Source organism: Lates calcarifer, linkage group LG2 (assembly GCF_001640805.2).
Source record: "Lates calcarifer isolate ASB-BC8 linkage group LG2, TLL_Latcal_v3, whole genome shotgun sequence".
Lineage (NCBI taxonomy): Eukaryota > Metazoa > Chordata > Actinopteri > Centropomidae > Lates > Lates calcarifer.
This window is the reverse complement of record NC_066834.1, coordinates 1,292,207-1,305,767: the sequence shown is the minus strand read 5'-3', so window position 1 is coordinate 1,305,767 and position 13,561 is coordinate 1,292,207. Positions and strand designations below refer to the sequence as shown.

The 13,561-nt window shown below is 40.8% G+C and overlaps 1 protein-coding gene and 1 long non-coding RNA gene across 2 annotated transcripts in view; one reads left to right on the top strand and one right to left on the bottom strand.

Annotated features, from left to right (window-relative positions):
- Positions 1–13,227, bottom strand: part of galnt18b (UDP-N-acetyl-alpha-D-galactosamine:polypeptide N-acetylgalactosaminyltransferase 18b) — a 66,863-nt gene extending 53,636 nt beyond the window's left edge. Inside the window, 1 exon segment of the mRNA XM_018663093.2 lies at positions 10,367–13,227. Coding sequence (XP_018518609.1) covers positions 10,367–10,604 — 238 coding nt within the window. The 5' untranslated portion in view covers positions 10,605–13,227.
- Positions 1–13,561, top strand: part of LOC108874581 (uncharacterized) — a 50,540-nt gene that overhangs the window by 19,454 nt on the left and 17,525 nt on the right. The gene's annotated exons all lie outside the window — the stretch shown is intronic.

The following is a 13,561-nucleotide window of genomic DNA, read 5'->3' as shown; positions in this document are numbered from 1 at the left end:
CAGAGGAGCTCTGTGACAGTGGAACAGTTTTGTGTCGTATCTAGTTTGTGATTTAAAGACGGACACAAAAGGAGAACGATATGAAGATATTTCACAGTTTGTATATGATATATTATTGCATATGGTGCTGATGTTAAGTCCTGTGTGTAATATATAGTAACATATGAAATGGTTTTTCTATGACAACAATTTTAGAACAGATGTGACTTAACTCTATGAATGTTAAGCTGCTACGTATTGTAAATGGAAATCAGAAATGCTAATTTTAGTAATGAAGAAAGCACAGCGTATCCGCCTAAAGCCCAGTTCAAACTAGAATAAGATTAGCTGGGAAGCTCATGTAATTTAAGATTAAGATTTACTGAGCTTTATGGCTCTAGTTCACAACACATTTTTTTGCAGCTGCATTTTGATGGTTTCTGGAAATAATGGCAGGAGATATAAGTGTGACTGGATTTATGAAGGTTCAATGTGCAAATGTTCCCCACCGACACTGTTGTGCAGGGCTCTGTCACTGCATCTTGGACCAAGATGACTGTGAACAGTTTAAAGAAAAACAAACAAGCCAAAGCGTTTTTTCTCCCTGTAGCAGAAAGATAATGTGCACAGTCAGACCACCAGCTGACGGTGCTGTGGAGATGGGTCTGAATATGTAAGAATATATGACGACCAACCAGTTCACTGTAAAAATAATAATAATAATAATAATAATTCTGTAATTATTAGCGGGATAGAGTGAGAAATATCAAGCATATATGACTGCATGGGTTAAAATCACTGCCTAAGAGATGAGATTAAAATCACCTAACCTTCCCATGAGAAATAAATCCTGTGCAAACAGAGCTCCATGTTTTATTTTACAGATTACAAACCCAGCAGATTTGCACAGGATGAAGAACACAGACAGCCTCTGCAATTATTACAAATCACAGGAGGACCCTAAGTAATTCTAGTCCTGAGTGAACAGAGCTTAGCTGTGATAAGCTGTAGAGATGAAAATTACATTGGCGATGCGTTCAAGGATGCTCAGACATTTGCAGTGTGAGTTTTTAATGGGAGAAACCTCCATGCCTACTTATTTTTTTCCTGGATTTTCTGGTCTGTGGCTCATCAGTGCAATACTTTGTGGCAGATAACGACCGCTCCAGTTTCGTCTATATCAGCGATGGATTAATGATGAGTGAAGGGTGGGAAAATGTATTTTGATAGAAGATCTCAATTATAGTTAGCTTTGATGAATCTCGTTTCTAGGTCCCAGTAATTCACTTCTGTCTCGTCCTGTGATCCGTCTCCACCCTCCCCCAATCATAACCTCCCATCAGTAACAGCTGACTCGATAGAGATGAATCAAACACTGACTGCTGAAGTCTACTGTCTCATGATGGATCTGCTGAGAGGAAAAAATACAACTGAATGTGTGAAAAACGTTTGTTTCTGCCAACATAACTCACGTCATCAGGTCAAAGAGGTCAGTTAATAACTTAATTGACTGAAGAGACACTGAAGGCACCAGACGATCGCACAGACCAGTTTTCTTCAAAGTTTATTTCAGTTTTCTGTGTAAAGATTTCACAATTAGTTCACAGAAAATTATCAGCTAAGTTAGTAATCAGTTTATTGTTTATATAATTTTTTAAACCAGCGTCTCTGTCTCACATTAACACTGAACTTTTGAGGGTTTGACTGTCGGTCGTCACCTGGAGCTTTTAGGAGCATTTTTACAGTTTGATGAAAGCTGAGCTGATTAACCCAAAAAATAATCTGCAGCTTAGTAGAAAAAGTGTTGGCTGCTGATAATACAACATGTGATGATTCTCTGTCACCACTTAAAGACTCTCATGGGAGTTTAACTGTGAGGTGTTCTGCAGTAAGGTGACCTTGGTTTGCATTCATTTTATATTGTAATCAATTTGCTAAATTATCAGTGTTCTATAATGACTTTTTATTGCTAATAAGATATCAGCTGGTGAGCTCACTCATACATTATACTGCATGATAAATATGACTCAGCAAGTCTACATGTTTATTACAACAATGATCAATATGGGAAAACCATTAACCATAATTAATTCTACTTCAATACTGTGATTAAATCCCACCAAACACACACACACACACACACACACACACACACATATATATATATATATATATATATATATATATATATATCACTAATTTAGTTTCTGTGTTTATGTGCTAGTGTCATTCAGCCTCTTTAAAAAGTTCTTTGATTAAATTCTCCTTCACTGTAACCGTCTCAAATCTCTGAAGGAAATATCTGATACTATTTATTGTTTGTTCCTTTGTTTTTTGGCATAAAAGTGATCACATTTACATATTTGAAATGTCCAAAGAAAAGTATCTGCAGCCAAAAACAGGAAAAGCTTTTCTTACTAGAAACAGTTTGATGAGGTTGAAGCTGGAGATGATACAAATCAGAGGAGAGAAACTCTGTGTTCTACTGCATGAGATGAGACAGTCTACACTTGTTAATCAGCACATAAAAACATTTAGTACATAATGGCATGGGTGTGTTTGAACCAGACCACACTTCCCCACTTAGTGCCATTAATTATGAAAAAGAGAGCAGAGGAAGAGAGAGAGTGAAAAAAAAGAAAACAAAAAACAAGTGCTGACAAATCTTAAAAGCACGAGGCAACACTTCAATTTGTCCTCACTGCTGTTTCCTTTACTGAGGATTTTACAGCGCGGAGATGAGGTTTCTCAGAGGTGTGAAGAGGTTACAGCTGAGTATGAGAAACTAATGATGAGGAATTTATATCCTCAAGCTATAAAAACTGCAGCCTGGATAATGAATCACCAGGACCAAAACTTTCTGATGATTTTCAGTCTCAGAATTATGAGGAAGGTCTGTTTTTATTACAAGAAAATAAACTAGGATTAACTTTGGGATCGTTTACCAGCAGCATACAGGGAATCAGTATCCCTTACATAATAAATCCACACAGGTGGCTATCGCTCTCTAACGTCTACCTGCTTTATGTGTTTTTGATAAAACACTGAAACAATAGTTTGAACCCTCTCATCAGACACCATCTACACCTCTGTCTGCCTCAACATTAAGTGCACATCATTAGAATCAGTTGAACTCGGTGACAGCTGACAGACAAACTCAGCTCTTCAACATTAAAAATGCAGGATTTATGTGGCGGCGTTACCGTGTGTTTGTGTTCAGAACAAAGTATAACGGGACCAGCGGAGATGACGGGTGCTGTGGCAGCTATTTCAGGAATCACACACTCATAGATTTTGTAAGGAGGAAGAAATAATAGATGTGCTTTTAGAATTTCTCTGCTCATTTATTGAACCGTCTTCCTTCTTCTGCTCTTAGTTAAATATTGAAACAGTGAAGTGCTTTGATTTTTGTGAAGTCAGCGTTGATTTTTCTTTACACTATTATTCAGAACACCTTGATCTTTCTCTCCCCAAGTGGTTTAAGTTGCCTAAACATAATCACACAACATTAATCATTTAGCTGCCAGGAGCAGGTTATTGTGAGAAAAATCAAATATGTTGCCGGTGAATGTTTTGCATTGCAGATTTTGCGTTGGCAGTGAACACGCTTCTTTATTTAAAAAAAAAAAACATGATCAGGGCAGCGACAAAACATACTGCATTTAAAGGTGTGAAATAAAGGGCTAATACTGCATTTAATATTGCTCTTTAGTCGTATTTGACTACAGTTTTTATGGGACAAGGTTGGAAAGTTCATCATGATAATGATCCAGATATTATTCTCAGGGGTTGGCAGCACAAACCTCCTGAAACCGTATTCTCTAAGAAGTCAGTCAATAATATCTGATGAGCTGATAATGCATAAGCAGCGTGTGTCTTTGTGTTTTAGAGACTGGTCCAGAGTGCAGCTGTGAGTCTATCCTGAGAATATTTACAGCGTTTCTTTAACCCACTCCAAACAACAAAGTGCTTATCAGTACATCATGATATATCAGTGTCGACAGATAAATGGCCTGCTGTCAGCTCGAGCTGTAATGTAAATCTCATAGGAGTCACAGCTAAATCAGATTTCCATCTGACTTACAAGGCTTGTTTTCATATTTCTGTTGTGGTTGCAGGAAACCAGCAGGAAAAAAAACTACAGAAGGAACATTTGCCATAGTGAACTGATGTATTTAGTAGAAATTGTCAAGGGACAACCTTTGAATCGACACTCTTGTAAGAGGCTTTTACACGTCTAATTTATTCTCTTCATGATGATTTTGCCCTCTGGAGTCAGAAGAATTAATTGTTTTCATTACCAAACATTCTCCAGTGCATTCATATCCCTGTATTTCAATAACTTCTCGATTTATTGGAATTACTGCCCAGAATATCCCAGCGTTTTTTATCCCCTCTCCTCACCCCAGACTCCCTCCCTCCCTCCCTCTCTCTCTGGCTGCAGTCGTGCCTGCAGGCTGCAAACACCCGGTGCTGGGAGATGAATCAGACTTGTAATAAATCTACAGCAGAATGTTTATAGAAACCACAGTTACATTCATCTTACACGTAACAAGTATGAAGTAATGTCTCTTCTCTTCGCCCTGTTTCATTAGATGCCAGTTCTTGTTGGTTACATTCACTAACCTGAGAAACACAGTGATCAATTCATAAACTTCTATAAGAAGTTGTGTTTATTAAAAACACACATACAGCTTCTCATCCCAGTGTCCTACCTGCTGCAGACTGAAAACATGAGTCATGAGTTTCTGGCACCAGGGCAAGATACTGTTTGTCCAGTACAGTGAGATGGATAACTCAGCCTGCCAATATTACTGACTGATATTAGGGAATGAGAACGTGGTCTCAGACCCACTGTCTACGTGTCAAAGATATGTTTACACTAAGTTCTAATCTGTGTGCAGCACGTGGTTTATCCATCAGAGAACTCTTTAATAAACTAATTTAAAAATGTTTTCTCATTCTTATGTGATTATGGAGAAAACTGATGTGCTGACTGTCACCGTCTGCCTGTCAGTCGATCCACACTTCAATATCTCACCAGCTATTTTAGTGTTAAATTTACTGTTCATGTTCCCCTCAGGATAAATGACTAAAACGACACATTAAACTAAGGTGGCGACTGTGGTTAACATTCAGTCAGTCTGCAGTTTTTTTATTCCTGCTATGAGGTTAATTAGGAGGCACAAAGTTACCAGGTAGTTTTATTCTTCTAAAGAGATCAGATCCATCGCCTGTGGAGATTTCTCTGACGAGACAAAGACACATTAAACGATATAGAAAACACTGATTTTGTGGCCACTCACTCAGGTGCACCTGTAGAATCTAATGCAGCCCAGTGCTGCAGCTGTGCTCCATGTCCTGTTTTTAAAGCTTGAAAGATCTTAATTTTACTGTATGTTTATTACTGAGGTCGCAGTTGATGGTGGAGTCACACTGGACTGAATAACTCGTTAAATTATAATCGGTGCCAATTAAAACTGAATGTTATTATGTAAAGGGAGGTTCACGGCTGAGCTCTTACTTTGGATTACATTACATTTTGCAGGTGTATCTGGTTAAATATATATTTCCTGGGAATATCTTTGATTTTTTTGGCTGTTCATGACTAAAGACATCAGATACAATCTTCACCTCTGTTTACTTTAACTCCTCTCTCCACCCAGCAGCAGGCTCCTCAGCTGTTTCTGCCTCATCATCACCTGTCAGCACACCTGCCCCACGTTCACCTTAATTAGACGCTGGTTTATGCCCACTACACTTCTGCCTGATTAGATTGTGACACTACAGGAGTAAGAGCCAATTAACTGACTTATTTTCTTTTTCAGTTGTGATAAATGTCCCCTGTAAACACCACACACAAACAGACTTACATCTATTACAAATTAATCACTATCACCCTCTGTAAATACATCTACCATCATGCTGCATTTCACCTGTTCACCATGGCAGCAGCACTCTGTGGTTTGTTGCACCAATCACCTGCTGAGGTAATGAGCTCTGAGTTGCCAAATGATATTTTTTTTTGCAGCAGAACTTACAGATTGAAACAGCCCAATCAGCAGTGGAAGTGAGCAGGTCTCTGTAAATGAAGGCCATCTGAGGAGAGATTTTCACCAATTCCCTCAGCAGTGGAGAAATTTGGGTTAATATAATCTTATGCCTTTTACTGCATTTAATACTTTTTAAAACATCCATCCAGGCATATTATGTGTAATAGTGTGTGTGTTATACTATCATTCAAAACTTTAGTAAACAGAATAAATAGAATCTGAGAGGAACAAGGCTGCCTTCCATTAAAACTGTATGAAAACAGTATTTTGTCAGTTTTTCCTCCCAGAGGACGCAGCACTGAGAAACTTAAAGTATGTATGAGTCTGTCTCCTGCTTTCCTGAGCTGCATACCATAACCTGCATGCACAAGCATGCACACACACACACACACACACACACCTCTCTTATTCCTCTCCCTCACCACTGTTCTCATTGTCAGTCTGGAAAATCACATCAGATAAATACCCAAATATAACTGTCCTCTGAGCATCAGCGGAAACACTGATTTACTGAGCTTCTCAATTGACTTGACGGGTGGATTTGCTCGAAGCCATCTTGGGAACTGTCACTATCATTTGCAGCTAAATCAGCAGTGTGCTAATGACTAGTTCTCGCAGGCCTTTCAATCAGATGACGTGCTGGTAATGCACATCTTCAGAGGTCAAAGCAAGACATCAGACGAGCTGTCATCATCCTCATAAACATCATCCTGATAAAACAGGCCATTGTTGAAACGCCACACGGTCACATACAGACTGACACTGCTCAGACTGCAGGCTCTGTTTTCTAACAACACAAGTATTGTTATCAGAGCTCCACATAAAGTTCTGACTTTTAGTTTTGTCGACATAAATCACTTTAAAACACAAACCAGACAAACGGAGGCATCGACTGTATTCAGTTTAATCTGAATAGACAGCTGCACTGATTAGTTGATTCATCGATTGGAAAGAAAATAGATCAACTGTTTTGATCACTGATGATCAGCAAACTGACAATCTTCAGGTTTCGTGAGGTTTAATTAAGACAGACATTAGTTACTTCTGAGACTAAATCAATGAAAATAACAATTAATTTCAGCCTTACTCACTTTAATTCAACACTGCTTGTACTTATCCATCCATGCAAGGTAAACTGTATGCAGCAGCTCCTTGACCAGATCAACAAATACCCACACAGTAAACAGGAGGAGAAAGAGAAGCTGATAACAAAGTAAAAATAATGAGGATTATCTGCTGTATACCCTGATAAAGAGATATAAATATCCAAGAGTATGTAAATGTATGCAGTTACCTCGCTGTACAAAAGCACAGAAATGACCTACTGTGTATTAGAGTACTTAATTTACTGTGCGTGCAACATAAGGTGCTGTAATAATTATTTTCCTGTCACATCTTAAATACACTTTAGTATAACCCAACCCATAACTCCACTGTCTCTGGTGCAGTAACATGTAGCTGCAAAATTTCACCTGGATTTTTTTTTTTTTTTCGTAGCGTACTGTAAAGCAGAGAGTGCAGCAAACATCCCTCACTGTGGGCATGTGTGAACCTGCTCTGTCCAACTACCCAATAAATTCTCCTCGGCTGACTCTCAACACAAGAAAGAGCTCAGGCAGTTTAAACGTGCTGTTGCCACGTTGCTTTGTCCTGGTAACAGGCCACTTGATTTCATCACATAGTTACAGTAGTGGAACATTTCTGCCTCCTCCACGAGTGTGAAGATGACACCAGAGACATCTCTCTCGACTGTCCACGGTGGGCCGGCTGCAGTAAATCTTTCATTCTCACATGCAGTATTGCTCTGTGGTGTGGGAGCTCACGTCGGCCTCCAGAGCACTAAAACTAAGTGCATCACGCACAGTGTGTGACTGTGGGACCAGGACCCTCTTAAGTGTGCAAACCACGGCACTGAATGCAAGAGTCAGAATATACAATTCCTGCACTTGTCTCGCAACGTGATATAGGAAGAAAATGTATTTTTAGAGATGTCAAAAGTGCACTAATGACTCTCTGGCTGTGCCTGAAGCTCGCTGACTGTTGACGCCGTCAGCCACTCTCACTCTCAGATTACGGGTCTTTATTTGCAGCGGATGCATTCAGAGCAATTATCAGGGAAATCCAGACAATATGGCTCGTCCTTAAAGTGACAGGTCATTTTGTTGGAACGGTTTTTTATTGTTGCAAATGTGCACGGATACGACATTAACCGCCTCCTCCGGCAGTCAACGCCGGCGCCGCGCTCTAAAAATGACGAGCAGGGAGACGTAGTGTTGGTATTAATGTGATCTCTGTCAGTTGATGTCAGGGCATGGAAACAGGTTCATAATGAAATGAGTACAAACACCCAAAGCAGCTGCTAATGATGGCTGGCTGGCTGTGCTTGAGCCCATGACAGAATGAGTGCGGTTGAAGTGAAAATGTTTGATGTGGATGAGTTTTTAAAAAACTAATTACAGGATGAACGTCCTAGTTTCAAAAGTGACATAAAAAGACAATGAGCCACAGCTAGTTTTTACAGGAAGAGTGTGACATTTACAGAAATACACAAACGTGTGCTCTTTCCATGAGAACACTGATGCCACCTTCATGTTTTTATGGTAGACATGGTTAGCTAGTTAGCTTAGCATAAGGGAAATCCACCCTGCAGCACTGCTGTAGCCTTTGAGTAAACACAATACTTTGTGGTTTTAGGGATGCTACGTGTGGAACTATTTCTAGGCCGGACTGTAGGAGCTAGGCTAACGTCTTTTAAGCTGAGCTAAGTGGCCAGTTGCTTTAATGTCCCCTGAAACCCCGACATAAGAAATCAAGATGGCTGCTGCTCGCATCAATAGTAGTGAACACTCAGCTCAGTCTTATTTGCTCAGTCAGTCATACACATAGTGCTGTTCAGTGTACTCAAGAGGAACCAGAGGGGTTTCAATCTTCTCATCTAACTAACAGAAAGAAAGTGAAAGTATTTCCCATAATGTTAAACTGCTCCTTAAAACCAACAAAAGGTTCAGCAGCTGAGATGTAGATTGTGCCGTCTGTCAAAAAATATGCTTTGTAACATAAAGCTGCAGAGGCTTTAGAAGTTCTAAGAATCTCTTTCATCATTTAATTTTAGATGAAACCTTGCTCAAGTGTTTCCAGACCATGCAAATCTTGCATGAGATGCTAAAGTCTGTCAGTGTTACAGAAATAGCAGAAACATGCACTTGGGGAGGAAAGTCACGGGGGGCACCTGAACAAAGCTCCATCCCACAGATGCACATGGGTGCCAAGGTGAAATGGAGACCTGCCTCCAGGAGGAATGTTTACCCAAGCTTAGCATGGAGCCTTATTGCTCAAAGAAGCATGTGTAGATTTCTGTCTGCATTTCATTTCTGCACCAGCTCTGTGCCATTTCTGATTGGGACCTGCCCAAACTGAGCCCCCCTGTGATGACAAGAATAGCTCCTTTAAAGACACAGAGCAGAGAGAAATTAACTGTGTGTGATCAAGCGTATAAAGAAACTGTACACCGGGAGAGGAAGAAAGGCTGGAAGGAATCTGAGAGAAAGGATTCCAGACATTCCTAAAAGCACAAGGACAAGTTCAAGTCAAAGGATGTAGAAGGTGCAGGGAATTATTTAACGTCTTCATTTAGAAACGCAGCTCATTCACAGATGAGGTATGAAGTTACTGAAGGAGGCATGAAACACTTACTGCTGCACAGAGCCTAAAACATACTCTGGATTTAAATGCAGAATTTTCCTGCACTTACCACTTTATTGGATTATGGCTCCCAATAAGGATGCATAATGCTGCTTCACGCAACATTTTCAGGTGGAGTGTAGTACAAGATATGTGAGGAGCAGTTTTCTTAAGAATATGCAGCTGGTTTCTGCACAACCACCATTCAGATTACCCTCGATTAAAACACAGGCTGGTATTTAACAGTATTTATGAATGAGAGACGGAGTCAGGAGGTAAATGTTCTCAACTCAAGTTTACATCAGACTTCATTACATTTTTAATCTGTTACTGCAGAAATATAAAGACATATTCTGCTGACTACTAATTCTCCAGCTGTTATACAGGCAGTGTCATTGTACTAATCCTTTACACTGGGACGTGCAGCTTTTCTTTGTCTTCTCTCCCACCCTCTGAATAACCTGATCTTTAACAGATAACTAAGTTCCTGCTCCATTCCCGATGCAAACACATCACGGCAGCTCGTAAACGCACCATGTGAATTCACACATTAAAGTGAAATGTATGAAAGTTCCTGGTGATGGAGCGTGCTCAGTGCAGGCTGTGTGAAGTAACGCACAGTGCAGGAAGTTAAAGAATAATGGAGGCTTTACCTTGAATGTGCTGGTTGACCACATTCTCCAGCCGGTCGAGCCTCTCCATGATCCGGAGAGTGTCGCCTCTCTTGTCTCCCTCTAACTTTCTCTCCGCTAAAGGCATCGGCACTTTGATGTAAATGTTGGCGATGTAATTAGTGACCCATCCGACATAGAGCAGGCAAACAATGTTGGTCATGCCGCTCAGGATCACGCATGTGGACACCAAAGTTTTGGTTCTCCTGGTGCAAGCCATGCCGACATCCCTCCATACAGCCTGCAGTATCCCGTTATACCGGAGCACGGGGCGACAGCCGCCCGCAAAAGAACGAAAGAAAGAAAAACCCGGAATAATGAAGTTATTTCCAGCGGCTGTGCAGCGACGCGATATCCGAGGAGCCGAGTGTTTACTTCAGGAGCGCCTGGTGGTTTTTTGGCGGTGGGGAAACACCGGTTAATGTCAAATATCTACAGGTGAAGGCTCCCTCTCCCGCTCCATTGCGAACCTGCGTCGGCTTCAGCTGCATGTGAGGATCAAGGAAACAGGAGAGACACGGAGCATCCTGCTGCAGCCAATGGGAGGGATGGAGAGGACTGACAGCCTCTGTGCTGCACGCGTCCCTGCTGCGCACTGACTCACGGTGAAAGTGGATCTGACCGGACCCTCTCCACAGACCGGGGACAGTAACTATCATCACCTATTTCTGTCCAGACGAGCAGACGGTTTGCGCCACGCCAGTCTCCATTCTGCACATCTGATGACTGATGTCTCTCCCCTGAGCAGTGAGACAGGTCCGGCTGAAACGCAGGATCTCTGGGAGTTGTTGGTTATTTTATTTTCCTCACAGTCTCTCAGATTAGAAATCACTTGAGTTGGAACATGAAAGAGTGAAGCTACCTGCTGCAGTACTGGATCGAACCACGAGATAGAGACAGCGAGACCTCCGGAGAAACCAAGGTGCGGCGGGGTCATGTTATAGGTCTGGCTCTGGTCCAGCTCCCTGTGAGACTCAGGATGCAGAGAAGGAGGCTGAGCTCATCTCATATGCTTCTGTAATTAGACCAGAGCAGGAAAAGATACCAGGCAGACTAATTACAGCAGACCTGCTCCAAGGGAAAATACTGCAGACAAACTCAGCTGGAACAACCTGCAGCAGTTTGAGCAAACTGGTCATTTTCTACCAAACTGTACATTTCTCTGAGCCGTTCTTCCTGAGTGGCTCTGGCCTCACTTCTTGTTATTTCTGCAGCCCAGGAGAAGAATAGAGGCTCATTAAATGGCCCAGCTAAAACAAAAAGGTTTAACATGCAGCCATTGTGTTGGAGGGTTTTGATGGTGTTCACTCTCAAAATACCACGCACTAATTCCTCTGCAGTGGATTCTGCTTATTTCTGTCTCTGTGTATGTGAAGCTGGTTGACTTGTCATTTTCTTGCAAGTCATCCTCCTCCTCTTTAAGAGCATCAAATCATTAGATTGTTAAGAACATCTGAATGAATCTCAGGCCTTTTCTGTGTTTTTCACTAAAGTTGTGTTTTGACATTATTTTCCTGTATCATCTCTGCCAGATGATTATTTGCTAATAACAGCCTTTGTCATCTAATCTGGCAGACAGCTACAACACAGCAGGCTGCCAGAGGGAGAGTGTTACAGTCAGTGATGAAAAAAAGGAATGTTACATTAATATAATGCATGGATTATTTTCATTATGACTCTTTATTTCCTACATTTTACCTGCGACATGTTTGTGAAGTGTGACAGGGAGAGAAAACACTCCTTTGTTTGCAGTAATATCCACTGGTTTTTCAGAGCAAAATGCAATTGAATGGTGTTTCCTTGTGGCCGGCTGCTATCATTCACCTCCATTATTGAGGACGGCAGAGAGCAAAATCAGTAAATTGAATTGACAGCTGGAAATATGCTGCCTTTTGAAAAGGAAGAGCTTTAAACCCAGATTCTTTTCAACTCCAGTGAATTTCTCGTCACATTAAAAACACGTGAGAGTCTCAATAATTGTCTGTAATTTATTTTGTCGGTCAGAGAGCGTCAGTGTTACCTGGTTTCCTCCCTCGCTCCCTCAGCCGAGATCTCATGACAGACCACCTCCTCTGTCCCGTCGGCTCAGCAGCAGCCGGTTATGGCTGTGAGATGATCAATGCAGGAGCATGCTGCCCATTGATCTCAGCTAACAGATCTGCCAGAGTGGAAAAAAGGGAGTTTTTTGGTTTGTAATATGTGAAGGGGTTTTTCTGTTTGCTAGTTACATGGACGTGATGAAAAAGTGTTTTCTCGCTTTTTCTGCTCGTTTAATCATCTTAACCCGAGAGAATCTGCTGAAAGTCAATAAACTATTTGTTGGATTTTATGACCCCAAGTTGGTTCAAACTGTCTCCACCTTAAAGTCCAGTGTAGTTTCAGATGTTGACTATGTCCAGTTTAATTTGCAGTTCTGTGCCTCACAGAGCTGAAACGAGGAATTAACTGATTAGTTCATCGATAGAATATGAATCGTTTGACAACCAGTTAATGTATAAAGAGATGAAAAGTCATTTTTCCCTCATCATCTCTGTCAATTGAAAATCTTTACTTGGACAAGGCAAAACACTTAAAGATTTGAGCTTTAGAATAATGAACAATTATTTTCATCATTGATTATTCTGCCACTTATTTTCACTAATAACTCTGTTTGTTTGTTTTATAAAAAGTCAGAAAATGTCAAAGTCCTCTCTCCAACCAGCGCTCCAAAACCCAAATACATTCAGTTTCCAATGATTTAAAACAAAGTAATGATTCACTGATTATCAAAGTCATTGCTGATTTATTTTCTGTCAATCAGCTAATTGATTAATTGACCATCTGTTTCAGCTCTAGACGATAATCTGCCATCAATCAGAAATAAAAAACAGTTGCATCTCTGAAGTCTGGTTCATTAAGTCGATATTTGACCTCAGGTGATCCATCGTTCAACTCTGACATCACCTAAAATATATTTTGGATGAGAGAAATGATTCTGATCAAATCTTGGAATAATTTCTTCCACTGAGTTCACATGGCCTGTGTGATGCTCCTCAGACTGCGAAATGTGCACAGTGTCGAGATGAATACAATTAAAGTGGATTGAAATTATAATGAGAGCAATTATAAGTGGGTGAAGTCAGCAGACAGTGGCAGTGAAGGGCAGATAGGAAGATGAGCTTGTTTTCTAACTAACAG